Here is a 16138-nt window from a genome sequence, read left to right as displayed (position 1 = left end):
AAAGCAACCCTCCCTCTCCCAACTCAGCAGCCTTTAAAAAAACTTCCCTACAGTTTCTCCTTCTCTGGCCAACGGATGGGTCCAGGTTCGTTTTGCTCTTGTCAGCCAGTGTACTGTAGGAAGTTTTATAAATACAGTGGTACCTCGGTTTTCGAACGTAATCCCTTCTGGAAAACTGTTCGAGTTCCGAAACGTTCGAAAACAAAGGCGCAAAGGGAAGTCTGCAAATTCAAATCAGAAAAGTGAGAAACACGCTGTAATGGTTCTAGGGATTGCTTGTGCGTAAGTTGCCTTTACTCATGGCTAGCTTGCATGGTTGAACCCTTTCTGACAGGACAGCCTCTGTTCCGTGGCTGCCTCAGTCGCTGGCAGAATCCGTTAGTGGGCGTTTCTTAAACCGCTTCCAACATAAAAGCTGTTTGATGCCCAGTCTCCTCCCCCGTTGCCTGCGCGAAAGCTTTCTGCGCAAGGTGGGTGTGGGCAAAGGTGTACTTGTCCCCTCTCCGCTGGTTTCCTGCGAAGAGTCCTGGAGCCACCTCTCTGATTCCTCTATCTCCTCCCCTTCTCCACTGGTGTTACGCTGATTACCTTCCCCAGCGGATGGGCTATCCCTCCTCCTACTAGGACCCTCTCCACCACTGTCCAGGAGCCCCCTCACCACCTCCCGCTCCGATGGCAGTTCCCTGACACACTCAACGGAAGATGTTCGACTTCCGAGGCACGCTCGAAAATGGAAGCATTTATTTCCGGGTTTGCAGTGTTCGAGTTCCGAAACGTTCAGAAACCGAGGTACCACTGTAACACTGGTTACAAATTTAATTCATTCTGGAGGTCCGTTCTTAACCTGCAACCGTTCTTAACCTGAAGCACCACTTTAGCTAATGGGCCCTCCTGCCGCCGCCGCGCTGCTGGCATGCGATTTCTCTTCTCATCCTGAGGTAAAGTTCTTAACCCGAGGTACTACTTCCAGGTTAGCGGAGTCTGTCACCCAAAATGTTTGTAACCCGAGGTGTTTGTAACCCGAGGTACCAATTTAATAAAAAGCAACAAAAGCAACACTAATGCTATGTTAGGAACGAACTTGGGTTTGCTGCTGTTTACAATCACAAGGATGCAACTATTATTTAATATCTATTGTTGTTTTCAGAGTCAAGGATCAAGTAGAAAGACAGGAATTCCCATGTCTGGGGCTTCCCAGAAACCTTGCCAGCTTAGTAAGTGCATGCTCAGCAGTTAGTAGATACAGGACATGATGCCACAAAGCATGTTTCAAAATGTGACAGCTAAATGTCAGAGCTGCATACGGGGGAGTTCACCCAACTGCAAACTTCTAGATCACATAATTGCGTGAATAAAATTTTTAAAACCCTTTGTCTTTTGCAAGTAGTTGCACCCATTATTCTTTATCTGTTTCATGTTCCGTCTGAAAATAAGAAAAAGAGCTCCTATATATAACAATATCAAAATGTAATGTCATTTTATGGTCTTTATAAATAATGTTCCTTCTTCCTGAAATCCTAGCCTAGATTAACAAACAAGGTTGTCGGGGTTGGGGGCTTTTTTTTGGGGGGGGGGAGCATTGCAATAATGAAATACTACACTTATGCTGCAAACAGCTGTTAATCTACATTTCTGAAACATCATTCTTCCCCCATAGAAGAGTCAGTCAGAAAAACACATAAACACAAACCGATATAAAAAGGATATCATAAAATGCAAACGTACCTGATTCCAAGATTCATGGCCTCAGCAGTTCCAATCATACTAATGGCTAATAGCATGTTGTTGCAGATTTTTGCAGCCTGAAAAGAAATTCAACACCCCATGAATTTCTGTTATCCAGGTAACTATCCAACAGGAACTCAAATTCTATTATGAATGCATTTGCTCCACAGCCAGTCTCCAGAACAGACAGCAACACGTTTTCAGGGGCAATGGTATCAAAAGCTCAAAAAAAAAAATTGGCACAGTAATTTGATTTGGTATCCCTCAGACATTTAACAGTCATCTGCATTTGCACTTTTAAAAGAACTGTTTAAATATTTGTTCTTGCTGACAATTTGTTGATGCCACTGTCTAATAACCAACCAGAAAAGTAGAGTTAGCAAACTGCAACAAATAAGTGCTTATAGGTTTGGATGTGTAAGCAGAAATCCACCACAGAATGGACTGAAAAGATGGTAGGTACATATTCTGTTTTACGTGCCATCTATCACGATATGTTCTTTGTAGGCTTCTTATGTTTACTTCTCACTTTGTTAACTGAATAATAAACAAGAATAAGAATATTTGTACCCCACCCATCTGACTGGGTTGCCGCAGCCACTTTCGGTGGCTTCCAGCATTCACAAAAACATAATAAAACATTAGGGACGCGGGTGGCGCTGTGGGTAAAAGCCTCAGCGCCTAGGGCTTGCCGATCGAAAGGTCGGCGGTTCGAATCCCCGTGGCGGGGTGCGCTCCCGTTGTTCGGTCCCAGCGCCTGCCAACCTAGCAGTTCGAAAGCACTCCCGGGTGCAAGTAGATAAATAGGGACCGCTTATTAGTGGGAAGGTAAACGGTGTTTCCGTGTGCTGCGCTGGCTCGCCAGAGCAGCGATGTCACGCTGGCCACGTGACCCGGAAGTGTCTGCGGACAGCGCTGGCCCCCGGCCTCTTGAGTGAGATGGGCGCACAACCCTAGAGTCTGTCAAGACTGGCCCGTACGGGCAGGGGTACCTTTACCTTTTTTAATAAAACATTAAACATTTAAAACGTTCCTATACAGGGGCTGCCTCCGGACAACTTCTAAAGGTTGTATAGTTATTTATCTTGGTTTATCTTCCACTGTAATCCAATGCATGCATCCCAGGACTTAGACCTTTGCTTATTCTGTGATATACAAATTGATGTAAGAGCCATTCCAGGCATCTTCATCCTTAATTGGTTATCTTAAAGTCTTCTATACCATTTCCCAGTTAAATGTTGATATAGAGCAGGCTTCTTCAACCTCGGCCCTCCAGATGTTTTGAGACTTCAATTCCCATCATCCCGGACCACTGGTCCTGCTAGCTAGGGATCATGGGAGTTGTAGGCCAAAAACATCTGGAGGGCCGAGGTTGAGGAAGCCTGATATAGAGAATAAGGTCAAATAAACCATAAAAGCCTACCACCACCCCCCAAAAAATAATCACAAACGCGACAGGATCAAAAGGCAATATGACAACTTAGTAACCAAGGACACATTGAAATAACAACAACAACAACAACAACAACAACAACAACAACAACAACAACAACAACAACAACAACAACTTATTTATAGCCCACCCATCTGGCTGAGTTTCCCCAGCCACCCTGGGTGGCTCCCAACAGAATACAGTGGTGCCTCGCAAGACGAAAAGAATCCGTTCCGCAAGTCTCTTCGTCTTGCGGTTTTTTTCATCTTGCGAAGCAAGCCCATTAGCGGATTAGCACTATTAGCGCTATTAGCGGTTTAGTGGCTATTAGCGGCTATTAAAGGCTTAAGGGATTAGCTGCTAAAAGGCTATTAGCGGCTTAGATCAGCTGATAAGCGGTTTAGATCAGCTGTTAAGCGGCTTAGCGATCAGCTGTTAAGCGGCTTATCGAACAGCTGTTAAGCGGCTTAGGGGCTTGGGAAAAGAGGGGGAGGGAAAAGAAACCCCAGGAATCGCAAGACATTTTCGTCTTGCGAAGCAAGCCCATAGCAAATTCGTTTTGCGAAGCACCTCCAAAACGGAAAACCCTTTCGTCTAGCGGGTTTTCCGTCTTGCGAGGCATTCGTCTTGTGGGGCACCACTGTATTAAACAGAATAAAACACCAAACATTAAAAACTTCCCTAAACAAGGAAAAAGAGAGTCTAAGCCTGTCTGTGGAAAGATGGCAAGAAATGTCTAGGAATTTTTTCAGTCTGTACCTGTCCAGTTCCAACTTCTCCACAGTAGACCACATTGGAGCCCATACATGTAAGCAGCTCCTTTGCAGCATCAAACTCTTGCTCTACTCCTCCAACCATGAAGGTAAGGTTTCCTGCTCGGGCAGCTCCAACACCTAAAGTCCAAAACAGCAACACATAATGGAGTTTAGCTTCTTTTCAGGTCACTCTATTCTCAGCTACTTAATGATGCAAGAACGTGAAGACACAGAAGTGATGCCGTGGAGTTCAATGCGACAAGTACAAAGGCACTGATTTGATTTATTGTACTTCTATGCAGCTTTTCATTCAAAGGAACCTCAAAGCCGCTTACAAACCATTAAAAAAATAGAATATCACAAATGCAGCATAAATCGTATAAAATAATTAACAAACCACCAATAAAATAATTACAATTTATTAAGAAAACAGCAGTTGAGAAATAAGCTAAACATCACAATTGCAGCAAAAGTCATATTATAGGATTAACAAATCCATATGGCATTTATAATCTATAAAGCAATATTAACAGCAGCATAAATCGTATAAAATAATTAACAAACCACCAATAAAATAATTACAATTTATTAAGAAAACAGCAGTTGAGAAATAAGCTAAACATCACAATTGCAGCAAAAGTCATATTGTAGGATTAACAAATCCATATGGCATTTATAATCTATAAAGCAATATTAACAACATCGACAAAATGGCAACAAAAAGTAAGCTAAGCACTGTTAAGTTCATACACACTCTCCAAGCCTCGGTGTCTCTATTCAGTTCATAAAAATACACATAAAGTACACATAACGCCCATTGTTAAGCCAGCTTGGTCGGATGTTGTATTGACTGGAGTCCTCAGGTAAAGGTAAAGGTAAAGGACCCCTGGATGGTTAAGTCCAGTCAAAGGCAACTATGGGGTTGTGGCGCTCAACTCCTTTTGAGGAAGAGGAAGGCGGTGTTTATTCACAGACAGTTTTCCGGACCATGTGACCAGCATGACTAAACCACTTCTGGCGCAATGGAATACTGTGACGGAAACCAGAGTGCATGGAAACGCCGTTTACCTTCCCACTGCAGAGGTACCTATTTATCTACTTGCACTGGTGTGCTTTCAAACTGCTAGGTTGGCAGGAGCTGGGACAGAGCAACAGGAGCTCACTCTGTTATGGGGATTCAAACCGCCGACCTTGTGATCAGCAAGCCCAAGAGGCTCAGTGGTTTAGACCGCAATGCCACCGGGGTCCTCAGGTAGTAGGCTCTTGGGCCTACCACCAATGGCACCACTGATGAGGAACTTGTCCATGCCACTCTCAATAAACAGGAGGTCCATTTCCACTGGAGGAAGTCTGAGACAAGCCTGTCCCTCTTGAGTGGCATGTTGCGACTGCACTCAGTGTCGAGGCCGACTAGGAGGTCCAGCATTACCTCCACATTCGGGGGCGTCTCGCTGCACCACAGCCCATCCACCAGCAGCTGCTCCAGCTTCTTCAACCACACCTTGGCATATTGCTATATCCACACAGCCAATGGCAGCCTTTCCAAATTACTATTTGGAAGAGTTTCATCACACATCTCTTTTTTTCTTTTTTCTTTGTCCTTGCTACTAATCCCCTGGCCTGATCTCCAGCGAATTTAAGCCTAGATTTGCCGACAAAAATACAGCACTGTCCATCATAGGTCAAGCTTTCTAATCAGGTTAACAGATTGCTAAATAGCTCCAGAAAATCATTGATAAGCGTAAACGGAATACCAACAATAATTTTCAGCTGGTTAATCTTGGCCAGTCACTCTTTCTCTTGCCCAAATACTTGGGGAAAGTATAGTGACCTAGTTAGGGAAAGAAGATAAGCCCTGGTGTCTGCCTTTGGAAACCTGGCATATAGTCACGTTCCTCCATGGACTGCTTAATGAAATCTGAAAAAGGTGTGACAAAAAGAAGTCAGGAAAAGACTGATAACTTTAACCTGGTGCTTAAGTATGGCACCATTGAGAGGGTGCTCTGTAAGGAGGGGCACCACGGTTGAAAAAGGTATACCTGGTTGAATGGGCATAGCCAAGGGGAGGAGGCAGGGAAGGGCAGCTGCCCCCACCCAATCAATAAAAACAATAAAAAATACATAACTGCACCCCTAACAAAAGACCTGCCCCCAACAAAAGACTGGCATATTCTGAATTAGGTAATTTTAACTGCTCATTTAGAGAGACAGGAGAATTCTCCAAGGCTACTTCTCAAGAATTAGCCAGGGAATTTTCTCAGTTTGGGGGAGGAGGGTGGGGAATAAATTGGATCCAGACTAAGTTCATTAACGTTGTGTCCTTTTGGGACTCAGTAGGCCAAGTTAGTCATGACTTAGTTTCTGCTGAAATGAGAGGGACTTAAGTTCAGCACAGTTTGCCTCCAACCTAATAATAAGGGAATAAAGAATAACTAAATCTAGAAAAGCTTAGAAAGATTTCCCAAGCTATTCTGAAGGTTCGGAAGAATTCTGCACCCCCTAATACTTTGCCATCTTCCTTTTAACTCAAAGAACATGGTGGTAATGGCGGCAGCAGCAGCAGCAGGTACAGTGCTGGGAAGAAGGAAGTAGAGAGGTTTCTCCCCTCCAACCTCCATCCTTCCATTGCAAGCCAGAAAAAGATTCCAGAGTTTGAAATCTCACCTCTTTTATTAGCAAGCTTGGTGAGCCCCCAAAGTTTTCCTTTGACTCTGGCTTGGGAGAAATTTGCAGATGTCTCAAATTATGTTTATCTTGAATCTACCTTGGAAAGAGATTATGAATGCATAAAGCTCTACCTTATATTTGATTCCTAGAGAACAGCTAGCAGTTACAATCTTGCTTTGCAAATACCTCATTACAAACACATTGCACCAATCACTACAGTTTTGAACATAACTTGTTGTTTGAACAAGATCACCAAGGAAAAAGAGGTCAAAGTTTCAACCCTCTCCAATTTTACATCCGTGACTTTTTATTAAGGAAATTAAAGCTCTTCCTGCAGTGCCTCTGGAAGTGCAAGAAAATGGAGGGTTTTTTGTTGTTGTTGTTTGCAAATAGGCATTTTAAGGGATTAGCACCCATTGTAGTTTGCCACTATCACCTCGTTGTTTTTGGCAATTGTTCTTATGTGACTTTAAGGCCTGGATCATTTCCCCCCTTGAAATTCCTGCTGCATCACAAGAAATATTTTTACCAAATTGTAAAATGAATATTAAAAACAAATAAACCTTAAGATGTAACATGCTAGTTGCTAAAGTTCAAAGTTAGTGATTGAATTATTTCCTATGTATTTGCAAACTATGATATGCAAACATTAACTTTATTCCATTTACAACTGAACCAAATGTGTGTTCAAGAGGTATAAATCTTCTTGAATCTAGCATACGCATACATTTCAGCAGAACAGCACCTTAAAACAGCATTTACGGTTAATTCCACTGAAACCAGTAAATCACTTAATTTACTAAAATGCACTTAAATGTTTTAACCAGTCTACCATCAAATGAGATAAAGAAGAGGACCGAGGGGACCAGGCTGCGATGTGAACTGTCTTTAAAATACAATTGTTTTAATCATTTTCTACAGATGTAGCCTCACAAGGGTCTGCTGTCACAGGGACCATTTACGACTTGTCATGGTGTCTCTATTGTTTACCAGAGACATTCGTGCTAAAAAGGCGACAGCTGGGACAGAAAGCTGCTACTCAACAGAACAATATAATCCCGTGAAAAGTAATCAACAAATTTAAGAGTGTTAATTAACTTTACACTTTATCATGTTCAATTAGTTGCCCTTTCTAGAGGAAAGATTGCCGTGCACAATCGGTTTAGAGCGTGCCATGTTTGATTTGTAAGTGATCACTGTTTCGGTTTTAGAGTCGATGTCAGCTGTTCTCTTGGGTTTTGGTGACACAGATGAATGGCTCTACACATGTTTCAGGGGTGATCTGGTTTAACATAAAGTAGCATAACATAACCTCTTGTTAACATATTGCTGGTTTCACCTAGAAGGGAAAACAGCAGTGTATGTGTGTGTGTGCGCACACACACATGTATTTCCACAAACAGGAAAGCAAGAGGGCTCTGCAGAAAACAAAATAAAGTTTAATCTTCTTCTGAAACACAAAGAGACACTGAAATGAACCATTTTTCACCATTATTTCTCAAGGAGATTCTTTCCTTTTAGGGGCACGTTAGGATCATTTCCTCACAGCAAGATTTCTGGTTCTGCTGCATTATGCACAAGCAAACTCCTACATTTTACCTGTGTGCATTGCCTTTAATAATGGCAGCTGAAATAAATGTTGTGTGGCTTTTCTTAGTACAGGCACATATCTGAAACTACAATGGGACTTTTACACATTTCTGAGATACATTTATAATGGGGGATTCTGTAAGAAAGTTAGATTCATCTACGATTACGATCTATCTTTATTTCCTTTACTGCAGGTTTTCTGCTTGCTAATGGGACAAGGCAAAACATGATGAAGTGACAATGTATTCAGAAGTGCGTCTTAATGAACAAGTCTGTGTTTCTCAGTCAGCACTGACAAGCAGAGCTCCAGATCAGATTATTTCTTACCTTAGCAATGCAATCAAAACAAAACATAAACAAAAAGCAGGTTTGTCTCAATGCTGTGGGAATGCATCATAAAGAACAGCCACTCATTACTGCAACTTAGTGTACAACAATCAGTGGGAAACGTTTAGAAAATAATTACTTTCTTACTGACTGTTTAAGCAAAGAAAAGGAGAGCTAGCTGAACACACAAATTAAAAGATGGCACTGAAATATGCAAAACATTTAAATAGCAAGGAATTATAACTGAATCTAATTCCTAAAAAGAAACAAAGTAAGCTTTTAACTGGAAAAGTTAACTCTGAAAGCTAATCATGGACTAAGTTAAATATTAAGGAGGAAACTATAGGGTAGTTTTACAATAGCTAAAATGACAAAAACACAGCAGCAGAAAACACTAGATTTCTGCAGAAGATCTGTAGGGAGAAAAGAAAGCGGTCGATAGATCTTTAAATTGGTAGCAATAGCTGTTCTTCTATCCCGAGTTGGCAGCTGCTACATTTGCAGACCTGGTTCATTATTTACCCATAATGACCATCAAGCTGCAGTCAAAGTCGGATCACAACAACTGTCAGCAGCTCTTTTAATTAGCCTTGTTTGAATTCAGATAAATATCACAATGGCCCAACTTCTGCTGAAAGAGCAACAGAATACCGTAAAAGATGAGCTGATCTGACTTTAGAACTACTCATACGGAGAGGAAGTAGAAAGAACTGTGCTATGCAAGCATATTTAAAAATATACTTGTATATTAATAAGGATTTGTGAACATCAGGCTTCCCACCACCAAGGCGCTCAGTTTCTGAAAAGATTTTTGCACCAGCCTTTTTTTTTTTTTACTCTGGGATATATTTTAAAGCACAACTTCCTGACACTTTTATTGTTTTCAGTCATATACATACACACACACACACACACACACACACAGAGTTCTATTTTCTTTGAAAAAGGCATATTTTAAAGATCATTCCAGAATTAAAACAGATTAGCCTCTCATCCTATTTATCTCCTTTATTTTGTTTAATCTCGAAGATCATAATCTTCCATTGCATTATCAGAGCCCTCTCTTTGTGCTCATGTCACTAGAATAATGATCTCCCTACTCAGTGGGGACACAAATCAAACTGAGAGTGTGTCACCAGAGGGACCTACAAAAAACCCCCCACAAATATTTGCATAGTATTATTACATAAGCAGAAGAATAATTGTACGGTAGGGTTTGTGCACACATATGCTTTCAGGAAATTAGCTCACCTTACAAATATTTCCATTCAGAGCTTGATCATTATAGAGGCAGTATACATCTCTATTACAAATAAGTTGTACTAAAACATTTACTATAGAAGCGGAACATTTTTGTTGTCAGCTTCTCAGGCTGTTGTTCACTCTGTAGCCTGTTAGGGGCCAAACTGTGTGCTGCAAACCATCCATTTCTCAGTGCTAAGGATGCTTTGTAGACACCAAGTTGTTGGGAGGAGATGTAAACGTAAGTTGCATATGGCCCACAGGTCAATGTTTCATTCCTGGGTCTCTGAAGTAGAGATTCTGAGGTCCACTGCTCTAAATCCAGTTATCATTTCCACGTATTCTGAGACACAAACAATAGACTTTTGACAAGGCTGAGCGGAAAAGAAAAAGATTCCCAAGATGTTGCTTTTGTAGTAGCCGCAAGATGCTCTGTCATCCCTTGTTCAGAGGGATGAGGAAGAAGAGTCAGAGAAAGAGAGTTCTAGAATTTTCCAAAGCTGTACACAATCCAAATGCAGGCTTCAGAAACAACGAAGTATACTGCTTAGGGTTGAGGAACATTCCTGCTGCAGCTAGAAGCCTACTAATTATTATTATTTTTTATAGTGATGTGACTCAGCATAGGTTTCATTTACTTTTTTCACTCTATGGAAAAAATACGGGATAATTATGACACACTTCAAAGAATCAGGGAATTTGCCTTGCAGTCATTGTTTCAGTGTGCTCAGAAAAAAACAAACTAAGAAGTAAAACTTGCCATTCAAGGCAGCTCATACAGGAGACTCAAGGAAACTGCCTGACCCGAACAGAACAATAATGAAAGGATTTATGCTTCAAAAGAAGGTGCTGAGTGGCTATAAGGATTAAAGTGCTTGAACTTGACCATGGACATGAGTGGGAGAAAACAAACAGTAAAACTGCAGAGGAAGTTAGATATATCCTGGAGACAGAAAACAAGTCTAGTAAATGTAATAAAAAAAAGTTTGGCCAATAGGGACAAAGATGTTTAAAAGCCGTTAATACACACCATGCATGGCTGTAGGCACCAAAAGATTACGAAAAAAGAATATAAAGCGACAAGGTATTCTAGCACCAGGAAAAACCAATCCAGCAAGATTAAGGATAGCATGATGCAATTTATAAAGCATGATGCTCTATGCTGGTCACTCTATGCAAAGAAATATGACAGCACTTGAAAAGTTACCAGGTAGGGCGAGAAAGGCCAAACCTACAGTGGCAGGCAAGTGTGTAAATTACAATGACATAGCAAAGGAAAAATCCGCCTGCCTAGCATGAGATGCCTCTCTTAGTGTTTAGATCCTGTCCAATCCCCAATGTCAAAAGTCTCTCTTAAAATATACACCAAAACTGGGATTGGGGCATGATTCCAGAGGCACATGGAAAACTGAACACATCTCCCAAGGTTCTGTTTAAACTATTTCCCACAAATAAAATGGTGGCAAATATTGAGACTAATGTATTTTTTTATAAACATGCACAGTGATCCAGACAGCCCCAAGCTGATGCTTTCACAATGTGCATTTCTTTCAGTGGTGTAGCCCCTCTCCCCAACTGCTTTTCAAGGGAAATTGACTGCTTTTAAAGGGCTACCTAGGAAAACTTTAGGAAGCAAGTGTTTATTTTACATCCTGCCCTTCAACAAGTTCCAGAATGGTGCACACATATCACATTTGTTCAATTGCAATCTCAGGCCACAGGACGGGGGATCAGGCTGATAGGTGGTCAATGGAACTGGGAACAATAAACTTTCTTTTTTAGTAACCCTTCTATTACCAGAAAGCGAGATATCCGTCCTGACCTGTAAATTCTCTACACAGTGCAATGAACTCAGAAGGGAGTATAGACTCTTCACGTGTCAGGTAGGGTAGACAGCACTCACTTGTACCCTGCGATTCCTCTGGCATACACAGAGATCTCAAGCCATCAGTCAGGTTGTTATTGTTTGTAGCCAACATCCACCACAATATAAATCATATAAACGCAAAAGACAATCCAAGAGCAAGTTAAAACATATCAACACAAAGATCTGATGGGAGCAATCACTCCCAGTTTGCACCAGGCATTGGAAACATTCCAAGCATCTCCAAGGCTTGTCACAAAATGAGAAAACCACTTCGGTTCCTACCCCCAAATACTCTCTATGTGTACTATCAGGGGTCTTGAGGAAAAGATTAGGAGGACAACCAGAAATGATGGCTGGCTATTAAATCAAGACTCTTAATAGGATGACTTGTACACATATACTCTACATTGCTGGTCATTTGTCAGTTTTCCACCCATGCAGTATTTTATATTTTAAAATGTGTGTGAGGTTGTTTTTTTTTAAAAAGGTGTGGATTTCAGAGCAAAGGAAGCTTGTGTACACGAACGCTTCACAGTTTTGCTTTTTAGATATTATTTGGGTACTTTTACAAATCACATTTGGGAAAACAGCAAAATGGCACCCTTCAATTTGCAGAACAGAACAATCAATTCACAGTTGGCCAGGTGACCTGGCAGTTATGAATCAATGTCATTAACTTGATAGGTTATTGACAAATACAATGTTGTATCCATAACAATTGATCTGGTATACCTGTTTCACTCAACCAAGCCACCACAGGGCGAACAGAATTGTGAGAACTGGTCCTTTGCAAGAGTCTGTGGCAAAACCCCAGAATCTTCTACTCTGAGCCTAACACTAAGACTCCAGCTACTTAAGAGATCTCACAAAACCTAAACTGGCCAGAACAGCCCCATGTTTAGGGAAATGGAGTAAGAGACTTTTGTCTAAACTGTGCAACTTTTACTATCAGTATAATTATGGAAGGTTCCTCTCTGTTTAGTCAAACAGCATCCAATCCCAAACTGAAGGGCAGTCAATAAAATCTGTAAGCGTATTTATAAAAACTCATGGTGTTTTTTTTTTTAAAAAAATTATATATTGCTTTTCAGCCCTGAAAAGTTATCCATGAGGAATATTATATTTTAAAAATTAAACTAGGCTATCATCTCAACTGATGTCCATTTAATGACAGTAAACAGTTCCTTTCCTTTGATTACACATAAACTGATCAGTTACCATCATGATAACCATTTTAATGCCATGCTTAATTCCTACATTTTAACATGCAGAACAGAATGCCTGGTCATAATATAACTCAGAAGTTGCTTTAGTAATCAATGCACTTGTTCAAAGATATTGAAATGGTAACTTATTTTGCTATCTAACTCCTAATTAGAGAACTGATTTGATAAAATAAAGGTATGGATTTTTTATTATTATTATTTTTGAAAAATCCAAACATTCTACCTAATAAAGCTACAGTAAAGCAATTATTTAGTTAAGGGTTTATTTTTGTAGCTGGCGAAGGGTTCGCACTTGCTCTGCACCAGCATTGACAAAAGGAGGTCATGCTTTGCCAAAGAGGTCAAAAGAGGACACACACTTATATGCTAATATATATGGTATAGATGTACACTTAGAAACTATTATTATAATTTAAGATGAAATGCCACAGTAGGAAGGTTTGGGACAAGGTGACCTGTCCACCTGCTCAGTCTGCTGTCCAGGTACTAGCTGCTGACAGGCAACTTCAAGGCCCAAAGTCTCACTTCTTATGGCTCTTGAGGATAATAATAATAATAATAATAATAGTAATGGGCAACTGGGTTGCCCAAATCACTATGGGAGGCTACCGGCATATACAAAAAAAGCTCAATAACTCTGCAGGTGTCCAGAATTTTACTTTTTGAAATATGGCATCCCTACACAGGAAGCGTGCCACTACCAAGAAGGCCCTCTGCCTGGTTCCCTGTAATTTCACTTATCACAGCGAGGGAACTGCCAGAAGGCCCTCAGAGCCGGACCTCAGTTGAACGATGGAAGTGGAGATGTTCCTTCAGGTATACTGGGCCAAAGCCATTTAGGGCTTTAAAGGTCAGCACCCAACACTTTGAATTGTGCTTGGTCTTTCAGGACAGGTGTTAAAGCCACACTGTTTAAGCCACACTGAAACCAAACGGACATCTTCTTCAAATTGAGAATTATACTCTGTAAAGCAGGACACACAGTTACCTTACTCTGCACTTATTTTAAAAATGTTCTCCGACATGTGAGAATGCCTTGTGAGGTTTCGCCTAAAAAGGCTGATTGCAAAGAAATCGAAAGTGAAACAATTAATCCACATAGTTGCACATTACTTAAATATTTACTTATAGCAAGATCCAAATTGCAGCAGCAGCAGACACAATCAGATTCCCATTCCTGTCCTGCCCCCACACGCCCTCAATCCTCCACAGCAAATTTTTTGGGGTGGGTGAAGGCTGTAGGTTGGAGGGAAGGAATGGCAAATCCCATTTGCAAAGGCAAAGGTCTGTTGGATTTCACCCTTAACATTGATTTAAATAGCTTAAATTACTTATACATACTCCTTGAACACCTATTCTCATGCAGCATCTTTTCTCTAGTTACTTTGGTTGTAGTCTCTCTACTATTGCAGTCATAGCATTAACGCATAGTATAACTCAGTATCTGAAATCAAACACATCTGATCCTCTGTATTTTTTTATTTGAACGTTCTCCATTACACAGAAATCAGAATGTGCCTTTTATGCAAAATGCCTTTTGGTGGTAGTATGAATTTTCTTTTGCTGTGAGTAGCATCAAGAGGGTAACAAAGTTAATTATTTCCCATAATAAGTAATTATGATTAGATAAGAGAGTCTTTGGTAATGACCTGTTCTTATGATGGAAGACCTGCATCTCAAGAAATATAATAATACATGAGCATAACTGTGTATGCAAAGTACATAGAACTACTGCCTCCGTTAACTTGTCAGTGAATGATTAAATAGGAATTCATAATTAGAAAAGTCCACAGTGTAATTTATTAGCTTTCCTGACAGTTCTGGTTCATTAAAGGTTGATTACCAAAGACTGACCTCTAGTGGCATAGGAGTCTCTCCTACCAGCTTGCTTTTCTTTACAGACAGACAGCATGGAGCTGCCTAGGTTTTAACCTCAGAGTCCGTCAACATTAAGAGTTAAATTTCTATTTTTCTGCCAACCACTGAGGTCAGTTCATGATTTCTACATCACAACCACACAAAGTGTCAAGTACAACTCAGAAATACAAGTGAAGATAAAATAGCACATTGACTAAGTTAGAATTGCACAATTCCACCTGAGACTAAAAATACACCGTCATGTTTTACACAAAAAGTTCTGTATCTGATTTGTGGTTTAAGCTACTTTGGTAGTTTGCTACAAAGCTTCTTTTACTTGCAGAATTTAAACTGCAGCCCTGCAACTCCTGCAAGTAAGCCCCTTTGAATTCAATGGCCTTACTGATTCACTTCTGCAAAACATACATATATGAGATTGCACTTTTAAAGGGCCAAGGGATTCCGGTGTATATTTTAAAACAGCAAGCTACATTTCAAAATATAGCTAATAAAAATATCAAGACCCCACTTTGCATTTTCAGATTATATTCCCCATTGTTGAGAAGTTGGCACTTCATTTTTCTTTACAGAAAAATCTAAGTGATATGTAGAAAATCCAAATCCAAATAAAAAAGTAAAACGTTATCATAAAAACAGAGATAAAAGTAGGTTCTTGAACTAAGGGCATTCCTACCATTCCTTTATCAGCAAATATATTTACATTCTACTAGAACCAGGGAACACTTAAGGGTAGAGCTAAATATAGGATGTGAAGAGAGACTTATCCACTTTGCATGCGAGCAAAGCGACATGTAAAAGTACCAGTTGTTTGTGGTGATGATTTAATATGCCGACTGAATAATGAGCTGTGCTTTCCACAGCAAGTGAATCACCATTTAATGCTATTATCATCAGTTCATGACCCACCAGCACGAAATGTCAACCTGATTAATCTCATCTCAGTGAAGCTGACCTCAGAGAAGGAAAGCAACCAGGCTGTCCGAATACTGCTGCTAATGGTTGCTTGGCTTTAATTTTTGCCTGCGTCTCTTACACATCTAAAAACCAATGAAGTAGCTATCCAGAAACAAACCAATACATGCAAAAGGGAATTTTTGGAAATCTACTGCTTCAGTTTCAGTGTTTTCTTAAAAACCTGTAAAGTCATCTGATAGCATATGCTAGGTGTATGTTGGGTGTAATATATAGTATCTGATCAAACAGTAGTTTTAGAATTGTTGTTCATTTTAAAAAAGGTGAACACTAAATGCTGCCCTCAGAAAGGAGAAAAACATATATGTCACTTTTGTAAAATGACTATACCTCTGGTTACAAACTTAATTCATTCCGGAGGTCCGTCCTTAAGCTGAAACCGTTCTTATCCTGAGGCGCGCTTTTGCTAATGGGGCCTCCCGCTGCGTGCGCACGTCCGGCACGAAATTTCTGTTCG

At 40.4% G+C, this 16138-nt stretch overlaps 1 protein-coding gene across 1 annotated transcript in view; it reads right to left on the bottom strand.

Moving 5' to 3' along the window:
* HIBADH (3-hydroxyisobutyrate dehydrogenase) overlaps positions 1-16138 on the bottom strand; it is a 76575-nt gene that overhangs the window by 19295 nt on the left and 41142 nt on the right. The window contains exons 5-6 of the mRNA XM_083405155.1: positions 3917-4050; positions 1726-1802 (exon numbers count right to left, since the gene is read on the bottom strand). Coding sequence (XP_083261281.1) covers positions 1726-1802; positions 3917-4050 — 211 coding nt within the window. The remainder of the gene's footprint in view (positions 1-1725; positions 1803-3916; positions 4051-16138) is intronic.

The sequence above is a fragment of the Podarcis tiliguerta genome (genome assembly GCF_965153285.1).
Source record: "Podarcis tiliguerta genome assembly, chromosome: 12".
In the NCBI taxonomy this organism is placed as follows: Eukaryota; Metazoa; Chordata; class Lepidosauria; order Squamata; family Lacertidae; genus Podarcis; species Podarcis tiliguerta.
Note: the sequence above shows the minus strand (reverse complement) of the source record. Positions and strands in the feature narration are given on the sequence as shown.